Genomic DNA, 27,175 nt, shown 5'->3' with positions numbered 1-27,175 from the left:
CATGATGTCAGACTAATTAAAGGTCGTCTCTGATTACAGTCACAGCAGGACGTAATGCACTGCTTGCATCACCGTCTGAATCACCATTATTAAAAAGGTCATGATGCGAAAGCCCACCCGCGGAGCCATGTCTGCCAGTCATATTTGCCCTTGCATCCAGGAAGGCGGGTTTCTCTGCTGCGCCGATGTGTCGCGGAGCAGGCAGTGGAAAGGCGGTCGAGTCTAATTAAAGACATTAAAGGCATCTGTGGTTTAACCTTTCCGCACAGCAAAGAGGAAATGGAGGGCCCACGTACACAAGGCTCATCTCCTCAGCATCAGTGAGGGTCTATACTTTCCTCATTAATTGGGGATTTGAAAAGGCCCAGGAAGACAGAGGTGGGCAGCCCGCGGAGTCCGCTCTCCGGGGTTGCCTGTGTCGCAGCACACGAAGCAGGCCTCGGTCCCCACTCTGAGACCGTCCAGACAAAGCACGCTCTAACAATCATCGAAAGAACGCGGCCGTGCTTTGCAGGTACTGCTGCTGCACAATTCTGCATTTGCACAAACACAAAACTGTCAAACAGTTTTCAAGTGCCTCAAAGGTATCACAACCCCCTTTTGTATGCACAGTGTAATGTATCATTTTTATGACTCGTGTTCTCACGGGGCAAAACACTTACGTGTTTGACTCAAGACCTGCGAGGAATGCAAATGCAAAAAGCTGAGTTCCTGTATTTTGAGGAAGGAATAAGATGAGGGTGCTCGAGAAAAAATATTTCATTTCCACAACAAAAAAATATTATCTTGCTCACTTTACTTCACACAGACCCTAGTGTCTGTGGGGAAAAGGGTAAATTTTCACAGGGTCCTGCTTAGTGCCCAAATGTGACTCCTGTACTTCTGCAGATGAGCTCAGAAATTCACAACCGAGGGCTGATTTTGGCAATGCTTGTTCAGTAACTACAATTAGTTTCATTTCTGCCATTTTGACCCACTAAATACTTAGAAATGCTAGTGCTGACAGGATGTTGAATGCATAACCTGAAGGTAAAGGGGATCTCAACGTGGTTGAAATGACAAAATTGTGTACTGCAAGAAAAAGATCTATTACAATATTCTGCTTCCAAAGAGATGCTAAAGCTTCAACATGTGTTGTACAAAGCCACTACCTTGGCTACCTTGGCTATCATTTGCTTCGCTCGCATATGAGGCCAACCCAACCATGGTGCGATGGATGGCAACAGTACATCAGTAAATGGCAAGTTTATGTGCGAGTTGAACTGCACCGGAAACCTAATGAAATTCACTTGACAGGCTGCTAATGAATGGGGGCTTCAAACAACCGACTAACTTCTTAATTCGCCCCCGTCACCCCACCCCACCAAAAACAGCCCTCGTAACAAGAAAGTGATGAGAAAGAAAGAGCGAGAGTGAAAGATTACCCTTCGACTGTGAGCCCTCAGTCCACGCAGGTTCACACACACAGGAAATGGGAAGGCAGGGAGTCCTGATGACTCCAGAATGTGGTGAAATAAACTCCACACGCCCAACGCTACGGGCCCCTGTGTGATGTGCACAGTGGGACTCCTCTCTACCGCTGCTGACTGCAGGTCAGCTCGTCCCTCGTCCCCCTGCCAAAATGGCACTTAGCAGATAAAAGGGGCCACATCCTCTTCCCCAGCGCCGGGTATTTCAGGGAAGGTTTATTTACCCCGGGAGACGCACCAAACTCACCCTCCTGAGAGGCACCGCTTCCTCTGCTTTGTACTGCGGCCACAGGGAGCCTCTGACAGAAATAACTTAATGCCACGTAAGCACATTAACTCTACCACAAAATACACACACACACACACACAAACAGGCATGCACACACATATGCACACATGCACGCACGCACGCACACACACACACGTGCACACGCACACACGCGCATACACACGCACACACACACACACACACACACACACACACACACACACACATACCACTCCATCCCTGTGACTGCTCCAGTACTGTCGCCTGGTTCAAGCCCATGCCTTGACACATCCTGGAGCTCCAGATGCTTTAACCTGCCCCACTGAACTGCATATCAGACATCCCTTCATTTAGACTTTCTACCTTACCTTTACCTGCTAGTTTAATGCCCCAACTCCAACCTGCTCAACCCATTTGATTCTTGATTATTGGCTGTGATAGATGCCTGATTACATTTCTGTTACATTACATTCTACCCTTACTTTACATCGGGCCAGCCAAAGGATGGGCTCCCTCTCTGTAGCCAGGTTCCTCCCAAGATATATTCCCTTTTGAGAGTTGTTTTCACCACTGATTGAGTGTTTTTCTCAACCTCTGGGAAGGTTTTACTTCACTTGCTTGCTTTTTGGAGGTTCAGGGCGGGTTCCTGCCCAATTTTAATTCTGTCTCTCTGTACAGTAAAGCGTCTTAGTGATAGTTCTCTGCAAAAACTGCTATACAAATAAAACTGATTGATTGATTTTTTTTACACACAGCAACAATTTTACAACCCACTCAAGCGTATGTATGGAAGCACCGTTGCACCCAGAAGTGTTTGCTGCTTCCCACAGAGAGCCGTCTGCGGCCATGGCGACACTGGCTTCACTGGCACCTCCCCAGCTTCCAGCTCGCTCTCCTGATGAGCGTAGCCTGTGCCAAGCCCTGTCGTCACAGCCCTGGGGTACTGCCAGCTGTGCCCAGCTCAGGGAACTCAGGCAGGGCCTCTATTCAGGGCCTTCTATTCACATTCTTCACTGCATCCTTGGAACACTATTACTGTCATGGTTCTGTCTTTTTGTTTCTGTTTTTCCTTTTTGGGCTGCCAGATGGCGGCACTTCTCAGTTTTTGTATTTCTGTTCGTTTCACTCATTCCTTTCCCCTGTGTTTAGGCCTAATTGTATTATTGTGTTCAATCATTCTATCAGTGTTTTCACCTGTGTCTTGTTATCCCCCGGTCTATTTAAGTTCTTTGTTTCCCCGACTCGGTGCTGGTTCCTTGTGTTTCTGCCAATGTGTTTCTGCTTGTGTGTTTCCTCCTGCGAATATCTGCCTGTGTGTTTCTGCCCGCGTTCTGTTCTGTGAGTTCTGCCCTTCCCAAGTTCTGTTTTCTACGTGTTTTTGGATTTTTGGGTTTTCTGTTTTGAAGAAGTTTTTGTATTTTTGAGAGTTTCCCTGCCTGGCCTCGTTTTTTTTGTTTCCTGGTTTTTGTTCCCCGTTTTTGAGTAAAAGTCTTTGTTTAAACTTTCCTTTCGAGTTTCCTGTGTTTTACACTCCGCACCTGGGTCCTAACCCCCGCCGCTCCTGACGATTACAAGTTAACAACTGACATTCAGAAGTGCTACTTGACCATGTATGAGGTCAGTTATGCTAGCACATGTGACATCAAAGTCAACACATTATATCCAAATGAAACTGAATCCACACTTTCCTCTCCACACGTTTAGACTCAGGCAGATGACAAATCTTTCCTTTCTAACAAGCTGCAGACCTTTATGTGGAAGATCTCAATACAGGAATGAAAACCTTCCATACAATTGCACATTGTAGAGTCAAATATTGGCAAAACAGAAATTATTTTCCCCCCTTACTCCCTCGTCTGTGCTCCTTCCCATGGTAGAGTCCTGCTTCTCCAATCACCACACTCCTGCTAATGCAGCTGCTGCCACCTACAGGCTGAAGCGGGCAGACCCACAGTCTGTTTGCTGGCAGACACACAGCTGCAACCAAAATCACATGACCATATTTCCTCAGCACTCTCACTTGTTTTAAACCTGTAAGCACCGAGATAAAGTTAAACTAAAACAGGGGTCTAATGTACGTATGAGAGTTCAGAGGCACGAGTTAGCACATGAATGCCTGCTACAGAATGTGACGTCACCCCGAGAGCAGCATTAAGAGTATGACTAGTTCCCTTGGCTGGGGACCCTTAACCCTCAGTTCCACTACCAAACGATCTCTTGTGCAGAGTGGCCAGTGAGCCAGTGGAGATCTAACCCCCCCCCCCCCCCCCCCCCTCATTAAACTTAGACGTAAAGCTGCAATCTGCCACAACCAAGAACTTACACACTGATAGCCCTGCTCTGCCCTGATCACCCAAACTTCCTCTAACTCACCGGATGACAACACCAGGGAGTAGAACAAACATCAATGTAGTATACTAATTACTAATACCAGAACATTCTGAAGCACCTATGGTTTGAAGCTTACACTTGAATTTTACCAATAGTTTACAAAAGCATTAACCTTTCCCAATTAATCTGTGTCTTTCTATGAAATGTAGAACTTTGCAGCGGTTCCTTGTCCTTGGTAAAAAGCTGATAATAATGAGTGTTGTGGTCCTGTTTCTCTCTCTGCTGTGTTCTCCTGTTTGTTCCACCCTGTGCTCAGGGGGAAGCCCTGATTCTACAGTGATGCGAGTGCACTCAACACGCTCTCACAAAACTCATTAACCCACAAAATTACCAGCCCACACACTACAAATTCTAGCCTTCAGAGGATCAGTGTAAATCACATGTTTCAGACAGGAACCATTGAAGACTGCAGGCTCAGTACTCTGTGTGCTAGAAACCAAGTTACATTATGTTCACTCAGTCCAGCACAGAACTACACTGAAGCACAGCTAGTGAGTCAAACAATCTACCGGATTGAAGGGAACCACTGATAACATTGAAATTCTCACAAGACAAAACATAAACATAAATACATTTTAAACCAGATGAATAGAACTGGGTAAAACCGGGCGGTATCAAACGAAAAAGGAGAAATCAATCTACTCAGGACCGGAGATAGACAAACAGCCTGGCCAGACTGCCTGTTGCCTGAGTGACTAAAAGATAGCCTACCTTTTGTGTAAAAGCAAACATTCATGGCTGGGCCCACTGGGGATCGTAATAATGTGATCACTAAATGGAATAAGATCTGTAACCCACACAATTTCCCACTGAAAGGATCCGAGCAGCTCTGCATCATAGCGCTATCCAGCAGATGACTGGGGAGTACAGGGTACATTTCCAGACTTTTCTTTAGGCTGCTACGCCACTCCTCATATTCCCAAAGACACAAATGAAACTGCAGAGGGTGGTTTAGATGCTTGTCCCGTGTCAGTTCTGAGATCCATCCATTGAGCCTATTAAACTTTCTTTAAATGACAATGTAAGCACCAGCTGTAGTCACAGCTAACTAGTTAAATGGTTAAAAGGTTTCAGTTCAGTGAAGGCAGTAATTAATTTAATAAATCAATTCAGCCATGTCGAAGAGAATTGAACTTCTGGACCTAGTTTATCCTCCACAAGCTGAAGTGGGCTCCCTTTGCCTAATGCAAAAAGCACTGAAGGCCTTATCAACAACACCCTCTAGTGGAAAAGGCCTACAGCTGATATTGGTTGCAGACATTTGCTCTGAAACAGGCCAGTTCCTATGCACCTTCCTAAATTCTGTACCTAATGGCATGACGGTAAAAACAGAACTTGGGTTTCTCTGAATTTAAAGCAAAGGCACCCAAGCTGCTTGCAGGAACCATTCAAATGGCATCCTGTGATCAAATCCAGATTGGGAGAAACATCACTCACACAGTGCGCTTATACAGGGGTGAGACAAGACACAAGTGCTGTTAGATATACTGCAGTGAAATCAAGCAAAGTGTGTCAGGGCAGGATGTTCAGTGGCAAAGACACCATACGGGTGTAGATATCTTCAGGCCCCTCTCGTGGCTATTCCCAGCATGCCCCGCTGCACCACACAGAGCTCAGCGGTGAGGCAGGCATTCACAGATATGCTCTTCTGCCCAGCAGCCTGCCCACAGACCCAACATAACTGCTATAGGTTTGAAAAGTGCTGGCCTCTACACCATGCAGCATATCTCTACATACAAACCTCTATCTGCTGTATCTATCTATCTTAGCATGCAGCTTTAGGCCTTATTGCTGAGGAGCACAGGCCTATGGGCCCCTCCATAATTTGCTGAGAGTGAGCCATCACTCTTTGCTGGACATGTATCCCCTGATTGTAGCTGCACTCTGTAATTAAAATATCACTGTGTAAGCAGCGGCATTCACATCACCTCCACCACCTCACTGACAAGTTCTAACTTGAGGATCTCATTACTACACAGAAATGTTACAGGTTCTCCCCCCTATTGAATGACAGTGATTAATTTCACTTTACAAGTACATGTATTTGGTACTTGTTGACGTTAATTACAGCTCACTGCAATTGGCAGCACACACTAATTTGAAACTAATGCTGCAATACAGCAATAGAGCAGGACACCAAACACTAAAATATGCTTACCAAAATGTCAATGCAAAAAAAACAACGAAATAAATGAAAGAACAGCAACAAACTTAAGCTCCATATTAAATAAACACAACTTTGCCAGCTAGTATTTATGATACAACAACTGTCAAAAATTTCTAATGAAAATGTCCTTATATGTGAACCAAAGGCATTTTTGATCTTAGGCATTTTTTCAATTCTTAGACTGAAATGTCTTACTTAACAAATCATTTTGTGAGATCAATGATAGATTGATAAAGCATAAGGTAGATTGTGGGCTGGTATAAATAACCAATATTTTACTGGCCAGATCAGCTAATGCCAACACCTGTTATACAGTGTATGGGATATTTCTGTGCAGTTTATTTTTATTTTTTTTACTGTGTCACTTCTCTTATCAGTTCCAGGACTCAAATGTAAAAACAGAATGAACGTATGAAGGTGTGAAAGCCAGTGAGAAAAGGAGACAAAAGGGAAGGAGAGCAGCGCAGAAGCAGGAGGAGTGGGGGGAGGAAGCCGCAGAGAATAGCAGGAACTCATAGAGGCCCAGCTGAGGCTTCTGGGAGGATACAGCAGGCTGCAGCCATGGCAGAGGCAAACAGAGACACAGAGAATGTGTGTGCGTGTGTGTGAGTCTGAGTATGTGTACAGTATATGTCGGTGTGTGTGTGCATGTGAGAGTGTGTGTGAGTGTGAGAGTGTGTATGAGTGTGAGTGTGTGTATGAGTGCTGGTGTATGTGTGCGTGTGTGTGTGTGTGTGTGTGTGTGTGTGTTGGGGGGGGGCAGTATTGAGAGGATTATTTAAGACTTCATCTGTGAAACTGACCGTGTCGGTGGACTCCCGTTGCGCAGTGAAGGGGGCGCTGTCTGAAAGGTCACCCCCCAGGAACACGCCTCGCACCAGGGAGCCCTGAGAGCCCTGATAGGGTCGGCCTGCTGCGCTCATAAATTACTCCATTACCCATAAATCAGCAGCGCGGTGAGGTACAGAGCAGGGAAATGTGTTTAATCTGCGATCGCTCTCAAAGACAGGGGTCTGTGACCCCGGTTCTGCACAGTCACAGGGTTCTGCTGACTGCTGCTTTTACCCTAAAATCAGCAACCAAATCAGAGCCAAGAAACCAGCTGAGGTGAGCTAAAGGTATAATCAACTGCTTTAATTGACCAATTAAGTGCTGTGTTAACATAGTGAAACCTGCGGCACTCCAGGGCCAGGGTTGCAGGCCTAGACCCCGGTTATAAAAGATGAGGACACCTCAGCTGGGGACTTAACCAAAACTACTACAGTACCAATGGTCTTAAATATGATATCCATAATACATTTCCCTGTATATTTGAGTATGCAAGGGACAAATAATAGACAAATAAAAATAAAAGGGCACATCCTCAGAGAGCTTTTTAAAACTATTTAAGAGAGGGTCATCAGAGAGGTACGATATGAAGTGACATATTAGTCCGAGTGTCTGGACAGCGGGGTGTGGGTGGGGGTTGGGGGGGTGGTGGCAGTGGTAATGGTGGCAGAAAAGCTCTGAATAATCTTTGGAGGATTGCCCTCCTGTGATCTCTATAAATCCTCTTGAGTTCAGTTAATGGTGAGCTACCAACAAACAGAGGAGACTGTAGAGAGGTGAACAGGCACACTGCTCTTCCTAGTTAGCTAGTCCCTCCATCGAGGCTCGGGTAAATAACAGTAGGCCTTCTACTCCATCTACAGTGGAACAGAATGCATAGGTCTGTGCTGTTTTGTGTAAACCAATAGCGTTTGAAAGAAAAAAATCAATATCATTAAGACTCCCAAAAGTAAGTCTGTCTCTCTTGACTGTAGGTGAAAATGAATGCTGCATCCACAGAGGTCTGGCTGTAGCTCGCCTGCGCAGGTTCTTACGCAGCTCAGCAAACAGCCATGCGTAGCACAGCTCGGCCGCCTGGGCTAATAGCTCACAGCAACAAAGCTGAGAGGGGGGGGGGGTTTGGGCACAGGAGAGGGGCTCGCTGACGTAACCTCGGACAGAACGCCCTTCCTGACTGAGGAAGCGCGCGTCATCGGATATGTCGCAGTTCTTGGAGGGCCCGTGGTGTCACACTGCGGGTCGAGCGTTACGGGGGTCGAGTTTCTCTGCACGCGTGCGGTACAGGCCTCAGCGGAGAGCAAACGAGGCGGGCGGACTCTGAGCCGGCCATGCGACTGATTGGGCCGGGAAGAAGAACCGTTCGTCTAGAATCACGGCACACAGTTAAACAGACATGCGCTCATATGTGTTTAGAAATGCATGAAAGACAAATCTGAAACAGTCCTGGGAAAGTGTCAGAATGTCCTGTTACAAAGTGTGTCAGAAACTGGCTACCTTTGAATGTAAATGTTCCAACTGAATTGAACTGTTTAACTGTTTTTATTATTTATTTAATTTTCTTTTGTTAATTTTCATATATTCATTTTATCACTTGGAACCTTCAGCTTTCGCCTGTTAGACTGTTTTTATCTTTTGTCATCAGGGCTCTATTGAAAAAGAGACCCAGTGTCTCAATGTGATTTCCCAGTATAAATAAAGGTTTAGCAAAATGAGCGGTTTAGCCTTAATTTTGGAGTGACCCTGTGCTCAGCTGCTTTCAGGGCCTGTGGAAAGCGGCAGAGGAAAAATAATTACACAAGTGCTTCTGGCACAGGATGGGCAGTCCTCAAATAATATTTGAGAAGCTCAGTGACAATATTAGAGTATTAATATCGTGATCGGACACTCTCATCCTGGACAACTAAAAGCTTACAATTACGCATATCACTTATTACAGAGATTATACAGAGTTTAAGGTCAAAAACAAAAAAACAGAGCGTCTCCTTTAACGGTCAGTAGGGACGTTAAAAGGAGATTAGAACTGAGCCTTTTATCCAAGCAGCTCACAGCGATAGCCGCAGAGCAGTGGAATAATGCTCCGGACCCACTCCAGAAGCTCCTGATTGGACAGGGGGCTGGTGAGGTAAGCAGGAATGTGTCGGGGGTTCACCTCAGTGACTCCGAGCATGAGCAGGGCTGACTGAGACCAGGTCCTGTGGTTCACCATGTCTCCGCCCGTTCATGAACACAGCCAGCTTATTCGCCCGATCTCGCCAGCTTCCTCATGCTAACTCTCCGTAAAACAAACTGAGATCGGGGAGGTCACCACACTGTAGCAGTGCAGCAAACATAGAACCCACTATAAAGCTGCCTCGGTCAGCTACGAACGGCGTCCAAGGGAAAAAACTTAGCTGTTGACGTTAGCCATATTTCATTCTGCCTTCTCCCAGCTGAATTGATTTAAAGAACTTCCGTACAATTCTACTGTGTTGGCTTTTGGTGCATTCTGGTGACCACAAATTTAAGCAGCAAATCTAAAAATACAACAGTGGGCATTCATAAGATAAATACATGAAAAACAAAGGCTTGAAATAAATTTAATTCAAAATGTGACAAGTGTGCCATTCAGTGGTCTTGAGAAATCATTGAACATCAAGAGCCTTTTTCCAGCCAGTCAGATGTGTGGTTCAGTGCATAGGGCAGCTGACTCCCGGGCCAAACACCACCAATAACACCTTCTGGGCTGTGATCCCATCGCCATCTGTTACCCTCTCTGCTTTCTACCTGTATACATAAAGTCATAAATATAACAGGAGGGTGGATTGTCTGCTCTACTTATTTTTTAAAAAACAACTACCAGTTCCCCTAGGCCTGGGTGTGATCCTGGCATTCCCCCCTCAACCTATAAGCAGGTTCCCCAGTTTGTGGGAAAACAATTCAGCAGCAACTACCTGTACTGCCAGCATACTTTCTATTCCAAAAAAATGTTTTAATTAAAAAACCACATGAAAAGGATCAAGCCTTACCCCGGCCCTCCTCAAACCAGATATTAACTGAAAAGTTTATATCCCATACCCAAGCGCAAGGTTCTTGCTCTACTACCCCCCCCCCCCACCAAATCTAAACAGAGTGCACTGGCTCTAGGACCGCCTCCCCATGGGCGGGGCCTCTCCTCTCCTCCACAGGCCCACAGTCTGGGTCAGGAATGTGGAGTATGCAGCGGCTCACAGAAAGGACATTACAGCTGATCCCCGCTGGCTCCTGCAAGCCCCGTACAGGCAGTGACCACAGCGACGCGTCGCCTTCACTTGTACCTGCTTACTTAACTTTATGGGCCCTAATTTTCACGGTGGGAAATTAAGGCGGGACCCAAGTGAACTGAGCTAACTTTTGTGACTCATGACTGTGCACCTGCAGCTCAGCTAAAAGGTGGGTGGGTTAAAAGCCCAAGCATATTTCCACACTAAATTAGCATAGTGCCAACTGTTTTTAGTGATGTACAACCTATTGGGCCGCCCAACCCAACCTTTACTACAGATGACAGAACTACCCAACTGGGAAAAATATTCTGTTTGAAAAGGATGTCTCCAAGAGAACCCATTATCTTCTTCAAATGGGAATATTCTGTTCACAACTTTTTTAAGAAAATAAAATAATGCAGGCATTAAAATAATTATATATATATATATATATATATATAATAGAAATAATAGAATAGATAATAAAATAATAGAAATACAGTGAGAATGTGCACTCCCGCAGTACAGCCAATAGATGCCTGTGTGCACATGGATGCTTAGTGCTCCATTCCTAAGCCACCTAGGGTTGTTCTCATGAGGAAATGAAACCCAGGTAACACTCACAACACAAGCAGGTCACAGATTCATGCGAAACTACATGAAGATGCGGCCCACTCTCTCCACTACACCCTATTACAGTACAGTGTCTCGAGTAAATGGCATGTTTGGCAATTCCACAGGAATCAATAATGTATGATACCATTTCACTCTATTTGCTCTATCATCTAGCAGTCCACTTCCAAAAAAGCTGACACGTGCACTTAATGCACTATTATCTGCTGTAAGTCCAGCTCTAATGGTCTTGCAAATCGCCCGATACTAGGGAAGCGGGCAGTGCCCCAGCGAAGGCCAGCAAACAGGCTGCAACTGGACATGGAGGAGGCTGTGGTGCAAGAGCGGCAGGCCAACTCCTCCTGCACCAGAGAGGTCACATGTACTGTAACTGCTCCACTGCCATGGTTACCCTGCTACAGATCTCACATGGCCATAAAGATGGGGGCACTATATATAAAATAGGCTGTAATTCCAACGCAGATCACCTGATATGGATGTAAATACCCTCAAATTAAAGCCGATAGTGTACACTTCAATCTCATATTCATAGTTTTATTTCACATCCAATATGCAGGAGCACATAGACAAAACAACAAAAATTGTGTCCCTGTCCCAATACTTTTGCATTTAACTGTATATTATCTGAATGAGCCAACAGCTGAAACGTGGAACGGTATGAGCATAAATCTGCGAATCTGTGCAGAATCTGGGCACATTTGATCCTTGTAAACAAAAAAAACAATGCTACAATCACTGATATTGGCTGAAATTCAACAAAGCCAAACAAACCAACAAAGAATAGTACAGGTTTAAATACACTATCATAATGGCGTACAGTATATTGCATTGATTCTGTCCGGTTTCTACAGGAACAGGGGGGCAGGAAAAGAATGTAGGACATTTCCTGAAGGATAATAAAAGGCAATAAATCCCAGATCGCACCAGACTGAGGGCTGGGCTCCCACAGGTGAAAAGTATGTGGTATTGCATGTAGCCCAGCAGGTATGCCAGCAATGACCAGGTTATAAAACTCAACATATTGAATCTGGCGGAAACAGTGCAGAAGGAATTCTTGTGCGAAAAAGCATTCCTGTAACTGTAACTGAATTAGACTGCCTTGACATTTGTGTTCATAATCTACATGGACTTTCCAGTGCAACTAGTCATTGTTCAACCCCAGTTGATATTTTTTGTCAAGTTTGTCTGAGCATTTTATACTCTGCTTATTTTGTAGGAAACCTTTTCCTTTGAGATAAAAAATAGACTTATGGTGTTGAAAGATTTCCCCAAGCCCGTGGCAGCACAATCAGCTATTCAAAAGGTGTTAGACATCTGCAGGGGAAGATATGGTTTTTGCAAGCTCAACCCCAGCTCAGATTGGAGGAGTTGCTATTTTAAAGTGAAAGGCTGCAAGAGGGAAAACATCACACATGTGCAGAACACAGAAGAACAACGCGGGATACCTGGCAAGGCTTCAAAACAGACGGAAGTACCACAGAGAGGAACAAAATGCAACTGATGATTCTAGAACGATCTGTTTACTTTTCACTCTCATTTCATTGCAGTGGACATTCGAAAGATTCTAACAGCTATCGAAATTACAGTCCTTTTCTGGGTTTGGACAAGTATTTGGTGAAGGATAAAAGGTGTCTTTTCTGCATGTTAATTTCTACACTCTGAAAGCATGATAGACCCTTACTGAAATAATATGCACATTTTAATTAATTTTCTTCTGTTCATTTCTTTCAGGCAACTTTTCTGTTTTCCCCATTCTGCCACAGGCCTGTTCCCAGCCATGGCTGTCTGACTGGAGCTCGTTGGCTGGCAGTGCTGCTTTTGTAATTGGTAATCTGACGGATTTAAAGTGTGTGTGTGTGTGTGTGTGTGTGTGTGTGTGTGTGTGGGGTGGGGGGCGTGGGGGGCAGGGGAGGCCCACGTAAGGGACCCCCGCTCACAGCTCCGAAGCTCACAGCGGCCAGCGCACTGGCAGCCTCTCGCAGACCCATAGGTCACCACTGACCCCAGGCGCAAACCAGTGTGAGGCTTCCTAGTATTTCCCTGATTCACTTCCTGTTTAATGAATGGTGGGGGGGCATATGAAGGCCAGGCCTTTGCGGAGACATTAATGATCCAGCCCCCAGCTGCTCAGGGCTGGCTAAAGACAAACAGTTCATCCTGAGGTGGTCCAATCATACCAAAACTACTGCATTTATTTAAAATAAACTTTCCTGCAGAAAATCAATAGAGCTAATACTAAAAAATAAATCGTTGAACTGAATTTGTTTGATAAAAGCAAAAAGACATAATGCTGTAAGCCATCAGCTTTAATATGCACCACGAGTCTGAATCAATCACACTATTAATTTGTTTTTTAGGGACAAGCACAATTAAACCTTCATACAATGCAGAGGCAGTACCGGATTAATCAAGTGTGTGTTTATCGCCTGCGCTAATTCCCAGAGCCAGTCCCTTGGATGTAGAGGTGTAGATTCCTTCAGCCAATGAGGGAAGGCTGGTATTCGCTGAAGTGCATTGGATTACAGTGCACAGCAGCCAGTGGCGTGCAGGGCAGGGAGGCAGAGGCCCCAGGCTCATGAATCATTCGGACGCAAAGCACAGATTTCCAGCGAAACGTGTATCCAGAGAGCTCTTTACAAAATAAGGAAGAATGAAAAGTGACACACACACATCTTTAATCTTTAATCCCTGGCTGAGGACAACTCAAGACTCAATTACTTTCATATTTTCGTACAATATGTCATGTCTTTCCAGGAACAGTTAACTTTATAACAACTAGAGTGTTTCTGTCTCTTTAAATGACAATGCACAATTGTGTTGTGTGAATAATATTTTCAGTTAAATTCTGCTTTTTAAATTCAAAAAGATGCCTCTAGAAGGGTGCACAAATTTCCTGTAGAGCATTGCCTCCTAGAAACTCTAGTCTTGTCACATGGGAACGGCAAGTTGGGAGGGGGGGGGGGGGGGGGTCTCACTGAGAGAGTGTGAGAGATTCAAGTAAGGTTAGCCTCCCTTCTTCAAACGCCAGTCACAGACACCAGTGGGCAGAGGGTCAAACTACTATAATCATCCTGTTACACACCAAACATGCTGCCAGTAATCCTCCATATGTACGAGACAGCACAAGAGCTAAACATGCCACTTGTGTGGGGCTGAGCATTCTGCTCTGTGAGAAAGAAAACCTCCCTGATACAAGCCCCTACCAGCCTCAAATCTAGACCACATACTGCAAGTTCCGGCATGAGCGTGCTCAAAATGAGGTCTGTGCCTCCAGGCAGACATAAATAAATTAATTCAGTACAGACCATTTATCTTTCAGTTCCTTGTATTAATGTTGATAACAACCCGAGAGATGCAAGTCAAAGATAAAAGATAAAAATCACACAGTGATACATGGTGAGAAAACGCTGGATTTAAATACTCCATAAAGAACTGCGGGGTCAGGATTCATTCAGCAGAATTCTGGAATTTGCTGCCGATTCCTGGTTCTAATATTTTGAATTTTAACAACATGGAATCAAAAAGTCTTTAATCTGTCATGGGCTATATTTGCCACGGACTAAATAAAATCTTAAATATCTCAGCAATATCCAGAACAATTCTCAAAAAAATGTTTTCATTTTCCTGTTTCATAAGTGCAGCACCCTGCTGAATAAAATCCTTGGACAAAAAAACATTAGCAAAATAAAAGATTCTCTATCTTACTGTGATATCGCACTACAATATTTGGTTACTAAACATCACTGTGCCCCTCAAGAAGCCATTGTGTAAAGAGCTTAAGTGGTGTGGAAAATTCAACAGGTTTCAAAACATTACTCAGTGCTTGTAAACACCAAAACAGACAATCCACCATGGCCCTTTCAGAGCTTGTGTTGCAGTAACTCTGCTTCTGTTCTCCAAACAAGCAATCTCATCATGGATAGAGTTAGTGATTAACCCATCACCAGTCCCGTTTTAGGAAGTGCACACGCTTGCCTGAGTTCCAGGGCCTATTGCCTGGTTCCGGTGATTGGAGACAGGAAGCCATGGGCACTTCCTGTTTGGACAGCGTTATAGAGGATGTAGAGCAGGGAAGCCCAGTGATTAATACATTCCTGTTCCTATGTGCATGCCGGTCACTAAGAACTGGATCCATTTTGCAGCTGTGGTCTGTGAACATGGTAATACAATACCTACCCTACTCCTCACGAAAGTTAAGAAATACAACAGATACGTCCACAAAGAGCACTATTTCAGCATTACAAAAAAAGCTCCAATTTACTGTAAAGGCCTACACAGTATCTTTCGATAAGAAACTAAAACTATTTATTTTCTTTTTTGTGATTTATTCAACTCTGAATGAATCTAAATAAGATCTATACTTTATCTAGACCTGTTTATCAGAGAAACATGATAAAACAATTATGGCCCCAACATCAAAGTGTCTATCAATGACTTTGTAACCCATCCCTCCACTTGTTCTGTGACAAATATTTGGACGGCAAAATGTAATGGAGCATGCCTGTTGCTATTGATACAACCCACCCTTTACACCTCAAGGTGTAAGCCATTTAAGTCTGGCTACTGAAAGAGAAAGATCTACCAACTGTATGTGCTTATGATGTATGTGTAAAAAGCAAAACCAAAAGCCAAAGCAGCTTCCCCAATCAAAAATGGGGAATACAGTAGAAGCACCCCAGATTTAGGAAACTGTCTCTTGGCCCATGCCAGCCCAGTCTTCAGACCCTCACACGGAGCCTGGACTTTTCCCAATATCTTCATTTTGAGCAGTCTGTTTAGTTTAAAAAAAAGGCCAAAACATAAACACAAAAACACGCAGCAGTGGGCTCTTAACATGGGGGCATATAAAACATACAAAAGAAGAGGAAACTGGTCACCTCTCAGAGAAAGGTTAGGAACCCTGTGAACCTATCATGACATCGGACTGCTCAGATTTTTCCAATTTATCAAGAGAAATATGCATGCATATGTACACAAAGAGATTGGTCACATTATCATGAAAGATGGTCTTCCCTTCCTAAAGCTTACCAGCTGCCGCATACTGTGGGCTTGTGACAGCTGCTTATCCAATAGGGTGGATTTCCGTTTGCCCCTCTTCCCCCGACGACAGCCCCCCTGGGGAATTTGCAGTTGTTCCCCCGTGTGTTCTGGGGTGATGCCGGGGCGTGGTCTTATTAAGGCAAGGACAGTAGCTCCACAGGGAGCTTCCTGCCGGCAGTCCTAACCAGCTGCCCCAGCCACCGCCCCACTGTCCCCTGGGGGTTCACGACGGTACTCCATGGCTCTCCTCAATCACAGAGACCACTGGCTAATAGCACAGAGCAAGTCCAACAGCCTGGCCATTTCAACGGAGATCCTGGTGAATGGAAGTGCATGATGGATCATCACTGCGTGTGACCCCACATTTGGGGCACATCCTCAGATGTAGAAAAAAAAAAAACAGCTAAGTTTTAACATGACTGCAAGACAAAAAACTGGGTAATTTAAAAAGGGACTCTTAAATTGTGCAATCTTTCAGAAACACGTGGGCCAGCCCTCTCTACACAGCCGTCTCCTTTCTTTGAACATCGTTTCCGCGATCATTTCCCTCTTAACGCGCGAAATGACGTGCCGACCAATAATCAGTCCGCGGCGCCGAAGCGGCCGGCTTCGTCACCGGGCGATCAATGGGCCATTGTGCCGGAGAGCCAGCGCCGCACGCACATCTCACACCGACCTGCCGGCCTGGAGCGGGGGGGGGGGTCGGTCCCGCAGCAATGGTGCCAGGTCACAGGCTATTACATAACGCCTGCGCGCAACACACAGCACAATACCGCACTCAGCAGGGATCTGTGAGGGGTCAAACCATCATGGATCAATTCGGTGCTGCAGACTTCACCGCCTCATTAACCGTACAGTGCTGCCTATTGACTAGCTGGTAGCGCTGCCTCTCTAGAATGTGTCCACTTGCATGTGTTCACTTCCTCACAATGTCTTACACTATAATTAGCTAGCTGCGTTGATTATATATACATGCAAATATACGTTATCTATCCATCACTTCATACCTAGTTTTTTTTCCTCCAGTGGTCTGGCTGCCACAGCTGTGACCAAAGAAGCAGAAAGAACAATGACGCACTTGAGATACAGTGAACTGACAGACCTGATTCAAGTTTTACACACGTGCAGTATGAGGAGGACAGAGGCCTGTGAGGAGGATTTCTCCCAAGATGGCCTCCGACCCTGCGGACAGCAGGAGCAGAAAGGTAATAAAAGCGTGAACGCAGGGAAGTGTGCCCATCTGGCTCAGCAGCGTAGCACACGGGTGTTATTTACCAGCTGACTCACGGGTGCGCTTCATTCCTCATATTTAAAAAAAAATGCTTCACAGCTTCCTTTCTGCACCGGGCTCCGTAAAGCAGGCACCAGGGGATATACCAGTGTCAATCTGCCGTGTTAAAAATGTTTCCGATTCACTGCACCGGTAACTGAGAGAAAAGGACAAAATCTCCCTTTTACACTGTTGACCAGGATGAGAGACATTTAGAGATGGACATGGATTTCTTGGTGATCTACTGTGAAATGCCTCAGTGTCATAAAATTCCTCAAACAAATTTGCTGACTCACTGAAAGGATGAAGCGTTGCCCTGATGGTGGACACATAGCGTGAGCAAACAACCTCACATCTACACCTCCACATCGGCCCTGCGCTAATTTCAAAATGAAGACACTGTCCAAGGAGGAGGCGACGGGAAGCGTACTCCTTGTACGAGGCTGTAATTATGAACCGTGCTTTGACAAATAACAGAGAAGGCAATTGGACAGCATGGATGATGGTCATAGGTCTGGCCATCAGAAAGGTCACAGAGGGTTTGTGCTGCGTTTTAGAGCAGGGACTCTGCCTGTTGGTGTCCAATCGCAGCACAAAGGAGAGAGCAGGCCTTTTAAAAAGGCAAGACTCCTTTCAGCACATTCATATCAATTTTTAATGGTGCCAGAGGATCAATCAGCCAGTCGTCACCGCTCCCCCATGGCTGACATCTACACCACTTCCAGGCCCTCCAAACGACTGCTGCTAACGCAAACAGAGAATATTCTGGAAACCAGTATTCTACTTGAGGGAGTGGGTTTCACACTAATGAAAAGATGAGCTAGAGGCTAAAAAAAACCCCAATTCCAAAGCAATCCCTGTGATTTTAGAGGACCTGACAAAAAATAATGAAAGGTCTTTAATAAATTAATGTTTGAAATAGCAGCAGGTAGCTACACTGGGTGGGGCTTACAACAACGAGCAATAATAAGTGCGTCACACACATCTAGACATAATGACTAATAATTGTAGAAAATTGGGCTGGAAAATAATGTGGAAAATTGCGTGGAAGTTCTGTTTTGCAACATTTGGTGAGACTAGGTGTGCCCAGGAGCACCATGGCAAGCAATTAGTAAAAATTGATAATTAATTCCTGACGAATGTACCGCAGGCAAGATGACTGAACTAATGGAAAAAATTGCCGTAATACTGGCTGTGGCAGGATGTGGCCAAGAACCAACTTCCAGGGCAAGTGTGTGCAAGTATGGAAATTAGAATATCCTATTAAGTATGCCAGATCAGAGAGGAATGAGTGAAGGCTGAAACTGGAAACTTGTGAAAAAATGTCTCTGTGACCTTATCAGAGGTGAGTTATGACATGCTGGACAGTTCATGCTAGTTAAATGAATTAGTAAAGGCTATTAAAGGCTCTTGGGATGTAAAACAAAATTTAATGGCCATAATAACTGGCGCTATTTATCGACCGTGATCAATGTGGGATTTGAGTGAAACCAGGCAATGCTATAAAAAGATAGACAGAAAATAAATTTTAAAAACCTGGTCACACACTGACAGGGAGAACAGGAGCAAAACCACAGGCGTTCAGCCACCCTGAGTAATACAGTGTGTCCTCACTGATTAATCTGAGCGGCCGTTATGAAGTCAAACACAGGCATTTGCGTGCGCGTACACCAGCAGAGATGTAGCGAGAGGCGGCAGGCTCTGTGCGGCAGGGTGCACACACAGTACATGACTGCGAGCGTGCGGCCAGTAGCCTGGTGCCAGGACAGCTCCCTACAGCCCGCTAATCTCCAGACCGCACCGCTGACACCCGTCACCCACAGCAGCAGGCAAACGGCAGAAGCTGCGGCCCAGATGACACTCAACACACAGCTGAGCACACACTGAGCGTTCAGACCCGCACCAGGAGCTACAGGGAGTGGGAGTTAACTGGGTACATTCCTGAGTCCCTCCAGACACCCAACAACGTCACCACTGTATACTGGCTACATACCACCCATATCCTGGGAATGCTATTTTTTTTTTTTTTTTTGCAACGCAGCCTCATTCTTTTCCCTCATTATTAAAATAGGCCAAAAAATTGGTCATACCACCTTACCATTGAATCAAAGCAGCAAAAAAGCATTTACTTAAATGAGTGGCATGCAAGGATATTCACTAAAAAAGTACACATTTAGAAACTTGTAACTTTTAAAAAATGTTCTGAGGAGAAAAACAGGAAAAGCACTTTGTTGGATGTCCCATGCACACAAAGCCATTTTAGTAACGCTTGGCGACAAAGCATGTTCACCCCGTACATGTTCTCACAGTCATCTGATTGCATTTTAAGAAGAGTCGAGTCGTAAAATGGCAAACTGTAGCCTGGTACGTAGCAGTCTCGCTCATAAGCAGAACTACACAGTCGACTGGCCACTGGTCACTTACTGTCTGTTAAAGAATTAAATTCATATTCTTGACCACCAGGTGAAACACAATCTACACTACACTTCCAAAAGTATGTGGACACCTTAACATTACACCCATATCTGCTTCATGAACATCTCCTTCCAAAACCATGGGAATTAATATGGACTTAGACACCCCCCGCCCCCCCCACCCCCCCCCCCCCCCCCCCCTTTGCAGCTGTAACAGCCCCACTCATCTGGGAACGCATTCCAGAAGATTTTGGAACATGGTTGCAGGGATTCACTGCCATTCACCCACAAGAGCATTAGTGAGGTTGGTCACTGATGTTGGGCGTAAGGCCTGGCTCGCAGTCGGAATTCCAATTCATCCCAAAGCGGTAGAGGTCAGGGCTCTGAGCAGGCCAGTCAAGTTCTTCCACATCAAACTCAGCAAACCATTTCTTTATAGACCTTGCTTTGTGCACAGGGGCATTGTCATGCTGAAACAGGAAAGGGCCTTCCCCAAACTGCTGCCACAAAGTTGGAAGTGCACAATTCTCTAGAACGTCATTGTATGCTGTAGCACTAAGATTTCCCTGCAATGGAAACCTAGGGGCCCAGCCCAAACCATGAAGAACATCCTCAGACTATTATTCTTCTTCCACCAAACTTTACATTCCGCACTTATTAGAAGGGGTGTCCACATACTTCTGGAAATGTAGTGTATATCCTTCTACACAGCATCTGCACTGACCAACCACTCCAAAGGGAGGCAGCTAAAGCAGGTACTGCAGAAAACAGCCAGTGCTGACAGCAGCGGAGGATGTAGTGCACCACCAATCAGAACAGACCTCTTTTCGTTCCAGTGACCCTGCAGTACAACTGGCCTGAATGACTTCCCATTACCCTCTGGGGGCAGCTGGATCCTCTTATAAAATGAATGTCATGTACCTTATAACTAGCGTTTTATCGTCATGGGGAATGTGGTATATATAGACTGCTTGTCCTATTGGGGGGTGGGTTTTTGGGTTCACTTGACCCCGTAACACAACGCTCTGCCTCTGTCCTTATAAGGAGGACTGGATTTTTGATGGTAAGAACACAGGGACAGTAAGTTAATGACTGTGGAAGGAAACAGCCCAAGACACGGGACTGTGGAGAGATGATATTCCGCAGGTCTGTTTGTTAAGGAAGATATACAGGACAGGAAATGTCCTGCTGCTTTGCCTGCCAAAACAATTATGGCCCGCCCCATTTCGCCATCACCCATTCCTTTAAATGACCCCCCATGGAGGATTTGGGACCTAGTCCACATTTATACTTTACCAGTATCACATCCCTTGGATTCAGTTGCAATAACTCAAAACTGTTTCATTTACATGTCCGTTCAACACAAGTCTTCTGCGCTTTATTTAATAGGCTAAGTACAGGACTCTGTGAAGCACTTAGTGAAATAGGCTAGAGTCTGATACTGTATGTTAGAAGGCAAGTGCCAAATGGATAATCATTCTGATAAAGTTTGTTGTTGGCCCTCATGGAACAACGAAGTAGGTGATTTTCCTCAGGTTTGGAATGAGAGTAGCTCAGAACATAAACATTATGGGAATTATGGCTATTCACTACCAGATTAGCCACACTACAACAATAGTGCAAAATGAAAAGTTCTGTATGTTCGAAATCAAAACAAAAATATCTTATTGGTGGAACAAAATGTGTTGACTTTGAAAACCATTTGGGAAGTCTAGTTGAACAAAATCTTATAAGGATGCAGGTATTGGGCTGTGGTAGTAAAAAGGTTTGAAGGATGATGTCATGCTGGGGTACGCAGCTAAAAGTATGAAGTTTAAATCAAAGGTGGTTAATACTGATGTCATACAATTCCATTTTTCAGACATTTGAGTATTGTACACAGTTTGAGGCCCAACACTACGAGAAAAATATGTAGACTCCTGAAAAAGTACACAGAAGGGTTAAATTGGTTTCTGGTAACAACATTGGTTCCTGGACTGAAATGAAAAAGTTACAAGGAAAGACTTCAGACACTTCATTGCTTCAGGCTTAGCAAAAGGAGACTAAGGGGGATTTGATTGAGGTTTTTGAATGTATAAAAGGGATTAACAAAATGAACTACAATTTTTTTAGGTTGTGTTCTGTCAGCAGAACAATTGTCAATTTTTAGACCAGTTTGCCAGATTCGGTACTGCAGATGCACAGACTCTCAGGTTATTCAAGTCCAGGCTTGATGCACTGCTGGATGCTCTTGTTTGTAGGTAAATGGCAAGCCTAGACTGGCTCAATAATCTGTTCCCATCATTATGTATTCTTATGTTTTAAGTTCTAACCCATGCTCTTAATGGAACTTTCCGAAACATTCATTATCCACAAAATGTCTTCTGTTTTGTATGTTAAATATATTTACTGCACATGTTATACCCACAGGACAGCATGTGATTAATCAATTATTTTACCACTGAAACGAGACCATTTTCTAAACACCGCAGAATATGACCGGTTAGCTGGCTGGCTGAGCGTGATAGCAAGAGTGTTGTACAGACCTAAACAATGTGACAATAACATTCAACACATTTCTATTCATGAGGTGAACTGCTGAAACCCCTGCTTTCAGATATGTCAACACATCGCAGCTAAATCTATCATGCCAATTATGAGTTGGCCAAAGACAGAAGTTAAAATTCCAAATACTATTTTCTCATCGCACAGAGCAACCTACAGAGATTCGCATGCACTGGTGCTGTTCCTCATGTACGGCGCCCTTCGAGCACATGTGCAGGAATAGCAGCAAGAGCAGAGATTTAGCCGCTGGCTGTGTAATAGCCATTAGCTGCAATGTTACATGAGTTATTGATTGCAATTACACAACAAGCCCTGAATGCCCTCCACCGCTTAACTTCGCATCATCCCCAGCTAGCCTTCTGTGATAAACATTTATCACAGGGAAATTTCTCAAAACCACAACTTGTTAAAATTAAAACAATCAGAAAAGCATACCCTTCATTCTTTTCTTCAAACTGCAAACAGAAAAGAACTACCAACGTGACGTTTTCTGGAATCACCCTATAAGTATGGCACTGGCCTTTCCAAATCTAATAACAGAAAAAAGAATGCAAACACCTCCTTTCTGGTGTGAAGGTGGGCAGGAAGAAAGATTCAAAGCTGATGACAGCCATTATAGGGCTAATGACATTCACAGAGGCCAGCCTCTGGACATGGAGGAACAGAGGAACATCACAGCTGTGGACACTGCACACTTGCACAGCCTTGTGCTCCAACAATGGACAAAGGAGCAGTGTCCAGCGCAAGCTCATAGATGCCCCAACCCTGCCTGACAGCAAAAATCTCCATTCGGCCTACAAGGGAACAGAAGCACCACCAAGAGATAAAACAGTTTGAGCACGGCTTCTGAAATGGCAGAGCTTTCAATGAATAGCAAAATATGAGAGAACCTGGTCAATGTTCTTCAGTGCCATAATGGCAGAAGAAACAAAAATTTTGGATCAAGATTAATAATTGCCACCCACAATGCCAGGGGTGGGCCTAGTCTTGGCTATGTTTTCCCTCTCCTTTTGAAAGTTATTGGCTGAAAAAGTTCAACAGATAGTTAATCAAATAACTTTTTCCACTTTGCCTTTTCATTCTTTACATTCAAAGGCACTTAATTTTGATGGACCTTTTAGACCCCCTGTGGTGATTTAGATGAAAAATTTTCCAACATAGCAAGTATTCCATCCTATTTTTTCTTTAATTCTCAGTCAGAACTAGTGATGTGTGAGTTGAATAATTTTATACTTGAACATTCAATTGCTCATAAGACAGAATATTCATATTCTACTTCACCATTCAATGCAATATAGTTATTCATTTTAATTAAGTATGGATTCTGTAAAGGCAGGTCAGAGTTTCATACAGCAAAATGAATAATATCAAGGCATAGCCTCTTAAGTCTACTTCATGATTATTTATGAGACATTTATTTTCCCAGCAGATAATTATGTTTCATTGTGAAATTAATGATGTGGCTCAGCAGTACACATTACGCTCATAATACTGTGGAACTCACGCCTGACATTGCTGTTAAATACAACTGCTAGTGATAATTGAGCATAATGGACAATGTTTTGACATTACATTGTGCATCATTTTGCAAGGAAGTGTGCTACGAAAAGCAAATGAGACTGCGGGAGGTAATAAATACCCTTGTAAAATTTGTGCATTTTTCTGAATGCATGCTGACAGGGTGACCCAGTGGTGTAATTAGGGTCACTTCAGCTAAAACAATATCTTCTAACCCCTGTGGCGATCAGTCATGTCTTCACGTCTTGTGTGAGCCTGTTACGCTCCTCCTATTCTCTTCTCTCTTCTTTCCTAGAATCGTCAGCCACTGTCCCCACATGGCAGAGTCAATTAATAATAAAGGTGTGGTGGCGTGTGTGTCTGGGGTCTCAGCTCGGGATTCCGTTTCCCTGACAGAGGACCTTGATGGTGTCCGGTTCAGTTACCTAGCAACTTCTCCAGGAAAGTAAGAACAATCAGTCATGACCAACAACCCCCCTCCCATACACACACACACACACACGCACACACACACAAAGGGTAACTCTTTTTACTTCAAGCTTTTAAAAAATTGATATTCTAATATTTTATTCAGGCCTAGTGCACAAAGGTTGAGCATAGGTTTGTTCCTATTCATAACGCAAAGACGCTGAATGCTTTGACATACTCAAATTCCATTGCTGTATGCCGTGTCAGTATAATGCTCAGGCTGGTTATTTGTTACAGCATTCAGGTACTTAACAAAAAAAGACGATCTAAGCATCTGAAGTTATGAACTTTGTCAGCCCTGCAGAAACTTTTAATTAAAGCAGGGCAACATGATTTATACTTTCTCAGCAAAAACTGACACTTCAATTAACACCGTTACTGATTAACATAAAATACCTCAGTCCAAAAAAGAAATAATAAATGATCTACCATTGAACAACATGACTTACACTAGTCACCACTACAGCACTAATAAAATCAGAATACCTTGACATTCTACATGACACACTCTGTGTCACTTCCAAAGGCATAAAGCATTTGTGAGATTTATGAAACATTGTTTAGAGTTCACAGGGTTTGTGTTCATGATGAGTCAAGCTGGTATGGCAATGCAGCACCTTTTTGAGTCAGCTGTATTTTCAAAGGGTGTGCATTTAAATATAACAGTATTAATCACACTCATTTAGACTAATTCTCTTCCAATAAACTTTCCATAAACATTGTGCTTCACAGAAAATCTTGTATTTCCCGTCCCAGAATGCATTTACTTTTCTGTTTTTCTGAGTGCAAGGCTAATTATAATGCAAATCCCCCTGTCAAACATGAGCATATCTGAAAATAAAAAAATGGATGTTAAGCTTCAATCTCTTCTCTATCGATCTCTGTCAGACCTCCACAGTGTTAGCCAGGGTGACCTTCAACAAACAAGTGTTCCTCTGGTAATGACAGCTTTCTTCAGATCCATCGATTCCCTGGTTTCCATAAACACCCAGATGACCTGACAGGCAGGTAAAAAATTACAGCACCTGCCCCACTTGCCCTTGCATTTCCATCCACAGTGTTTAAAAAAAAGTTTTTTTAATGATACAAATTCAAATACAAAACAGAGGTGACACGTACAAAAAATATACATATACCCTGTCCACAGTGTTCTAAATGGTACTTGTGATGTCAGCAAAATACGCTGTCAACTGGCTATAAAACCCAACGACACATTCTAGTCAAATCAACAGCTTTCTAGAATAAAACACATCTCTGAAATAATGTGTGCTCCTTCACTGAGGACATGCTTTGCGTAATTCATATTCAGGACCACAGATTCAAGTGCTGGGTGCTGCAGAGGTCTGCTTTGCGCCAGCAGTGGGGAAGTCGGGCCTTCATGTTTCCCCATTCACCAAGCATAAAATAGTTTACAGGCACTGTCAAATTATTGTGGTTTGTGATGAAGCACAATTCCTGACTAGTACAGCAGCATTTTGATGAAATGTGCCCGGTTACACAGCCAGACTGTGCAAAATTACTATAACAGAGTAGTAATTCTCCTGGCAATTAAGTTGCTGAGAACTCTTGTGCATAAGAATAGAGAATTGTATTGCACAATTCTTCCCAGCCTGATGAAATCTTTTGCAGTGACTTCAAAAAACCCACATGGAACTTGTAAGCAAGTTAACTAGGTGCAATTATGGCAGTGGATTATTTGGGATTTAGCCATAATTGAATAACTCATTCACAATACACGATGAATGTGCACGTTCGAGGTAGAAATCCAATCAATAGGTAATAAATTTAATAAACAAGCACTGGTCACCCTGTGAATTTGGGGTTGCGTCACTTTTATCACAAAATAAACATTTTTCAGCAAAGACCTGACAGGGGCTGAGAAGCGCCAGTTACCACGATAGGCCTGATCTCACGTTATAGCACTGGGGTTTCCCCTTCAAGTATACGTTACAACCTTTTTCATACTGGAGAAAAATGAATAGTCACGCCGAAAAATTGCTTGGAAAGCATACAAACTGTGCTATAGATCTAACTTGCGCTTTATATACACTTTAAAAAACGATTCTTCGCAACTAACTGTTTCATCCATATCCTTCCAGCATAGACTAGACTATGCACAAGTGACTCCGATACGCAATGCCAGGGCGAAGATTGTTGAAATTCAACAAGAATAGATGTAGATAGATATGAAATTCGATAGTTTACTTACAACAAGCACGGACGTCCGGACAACCTCTGAGACGCTTTGCCTCAGCTCCGCCGCCGTTCCAGGCTTGCTTAAACCCCGCGTGAACCTCCTAGTTTCTTGGGGGTTCGTAACAGACATCGCACAGAAAAACCTTTCATCTACTTATAAAATGAAACATTTCATCCCGAAGAAAGACAAGAAGTTCCGAGGAAAACATCAGCCGGTTTCTTTCCTCCGTCACCAGCTAATAGACCGCACATTGGGTCTGACGTTGTATCATCCTGGCGACGTTGTTCTATTTTCAATATTTCATAACTTGCTGTTTGGTTACAAACGAACGTTTTGCTTTGTTTGTATATTTTTCCCAACTGCTTTACTGTTTTCATAACAGACTTTTCCCTGCGCTGTCACTGTCTCATTATCGCTCTCTCCCGGGTGTCCATGCTGCGCCAGCCTCCGCCTGCCTCGCTGAAAGTGTAAAGCATCTGCTCACCCCTCCCTCCCTCCCTCTTCTCCCAAACAACCTAGAAACTCCCCGTTCGGCTTTTCCCCTCTGCATCAGATTGAAAACAATACAGAAATTAGCCTATTGGATATACCATGACTCACCAAAACATAGAGGGAAATGGCGTCATTTGTTATCCTTACTGCCAATCTTACTAGAAACGAAAGGGAAGCACTGTGAATCCGAAATGGTAGCACATAAAGAAGAACACAAAAGTAAACAGCCATGTAACCGCGTCCTTTAGGAGGCTTCAT

General features: G+C 44.0%; 1 protein-coding gene across 4 annotated transcripts in view; it reads right to left on the bottom strand.

Moving 5' to 3' along the window:
- The window catches only part of LOC118222980 (dedicator of cytokinesis protein 9-like), a 105,722-nt gene extending 78,838 nt beyond the window's left edge, over positions 1 to 26,884 (bottom strand). For all 4 annotated transcript variants that reach the window (XM_035408983.1, XM_035408989.1, XM_035408992.1 and 1 more), the window contains exon 1: positions 26,438 to 26,884. In XM_035408983.1, coding sequence (XP_035264874.1) covers positions 26,438 to 26,554 — 117 coding nt within the window. In that variant the 5' untranslated portion in view covers positions 26,555 to 26,884. The remainder of the gene's footprint in view (positions 1 to 26,437) is intronic.
- Between the last annotated feature and the right edge of the window lie 291 nt (positions 26,885 to 27,175).

This window comes from Anguilla anguilla, chromosome 3 (genome assembly GCF_013347855.1).
Source record: "Anguilla anguilla isolate fAngAng1 chromosome 3, fAngAng1.pri, whole genome shotgun sequence".
NCBI lineage: Eukaryota > Metazoa > Chordata > Actinopteri > Anguilliformes > Anguillidae > Anguilla > Anguilla anguilla.
Note: the sequence above shows the minus strand (reverse complement) of the source record. Positions and strands in the feature narration are given on the sequence as shown.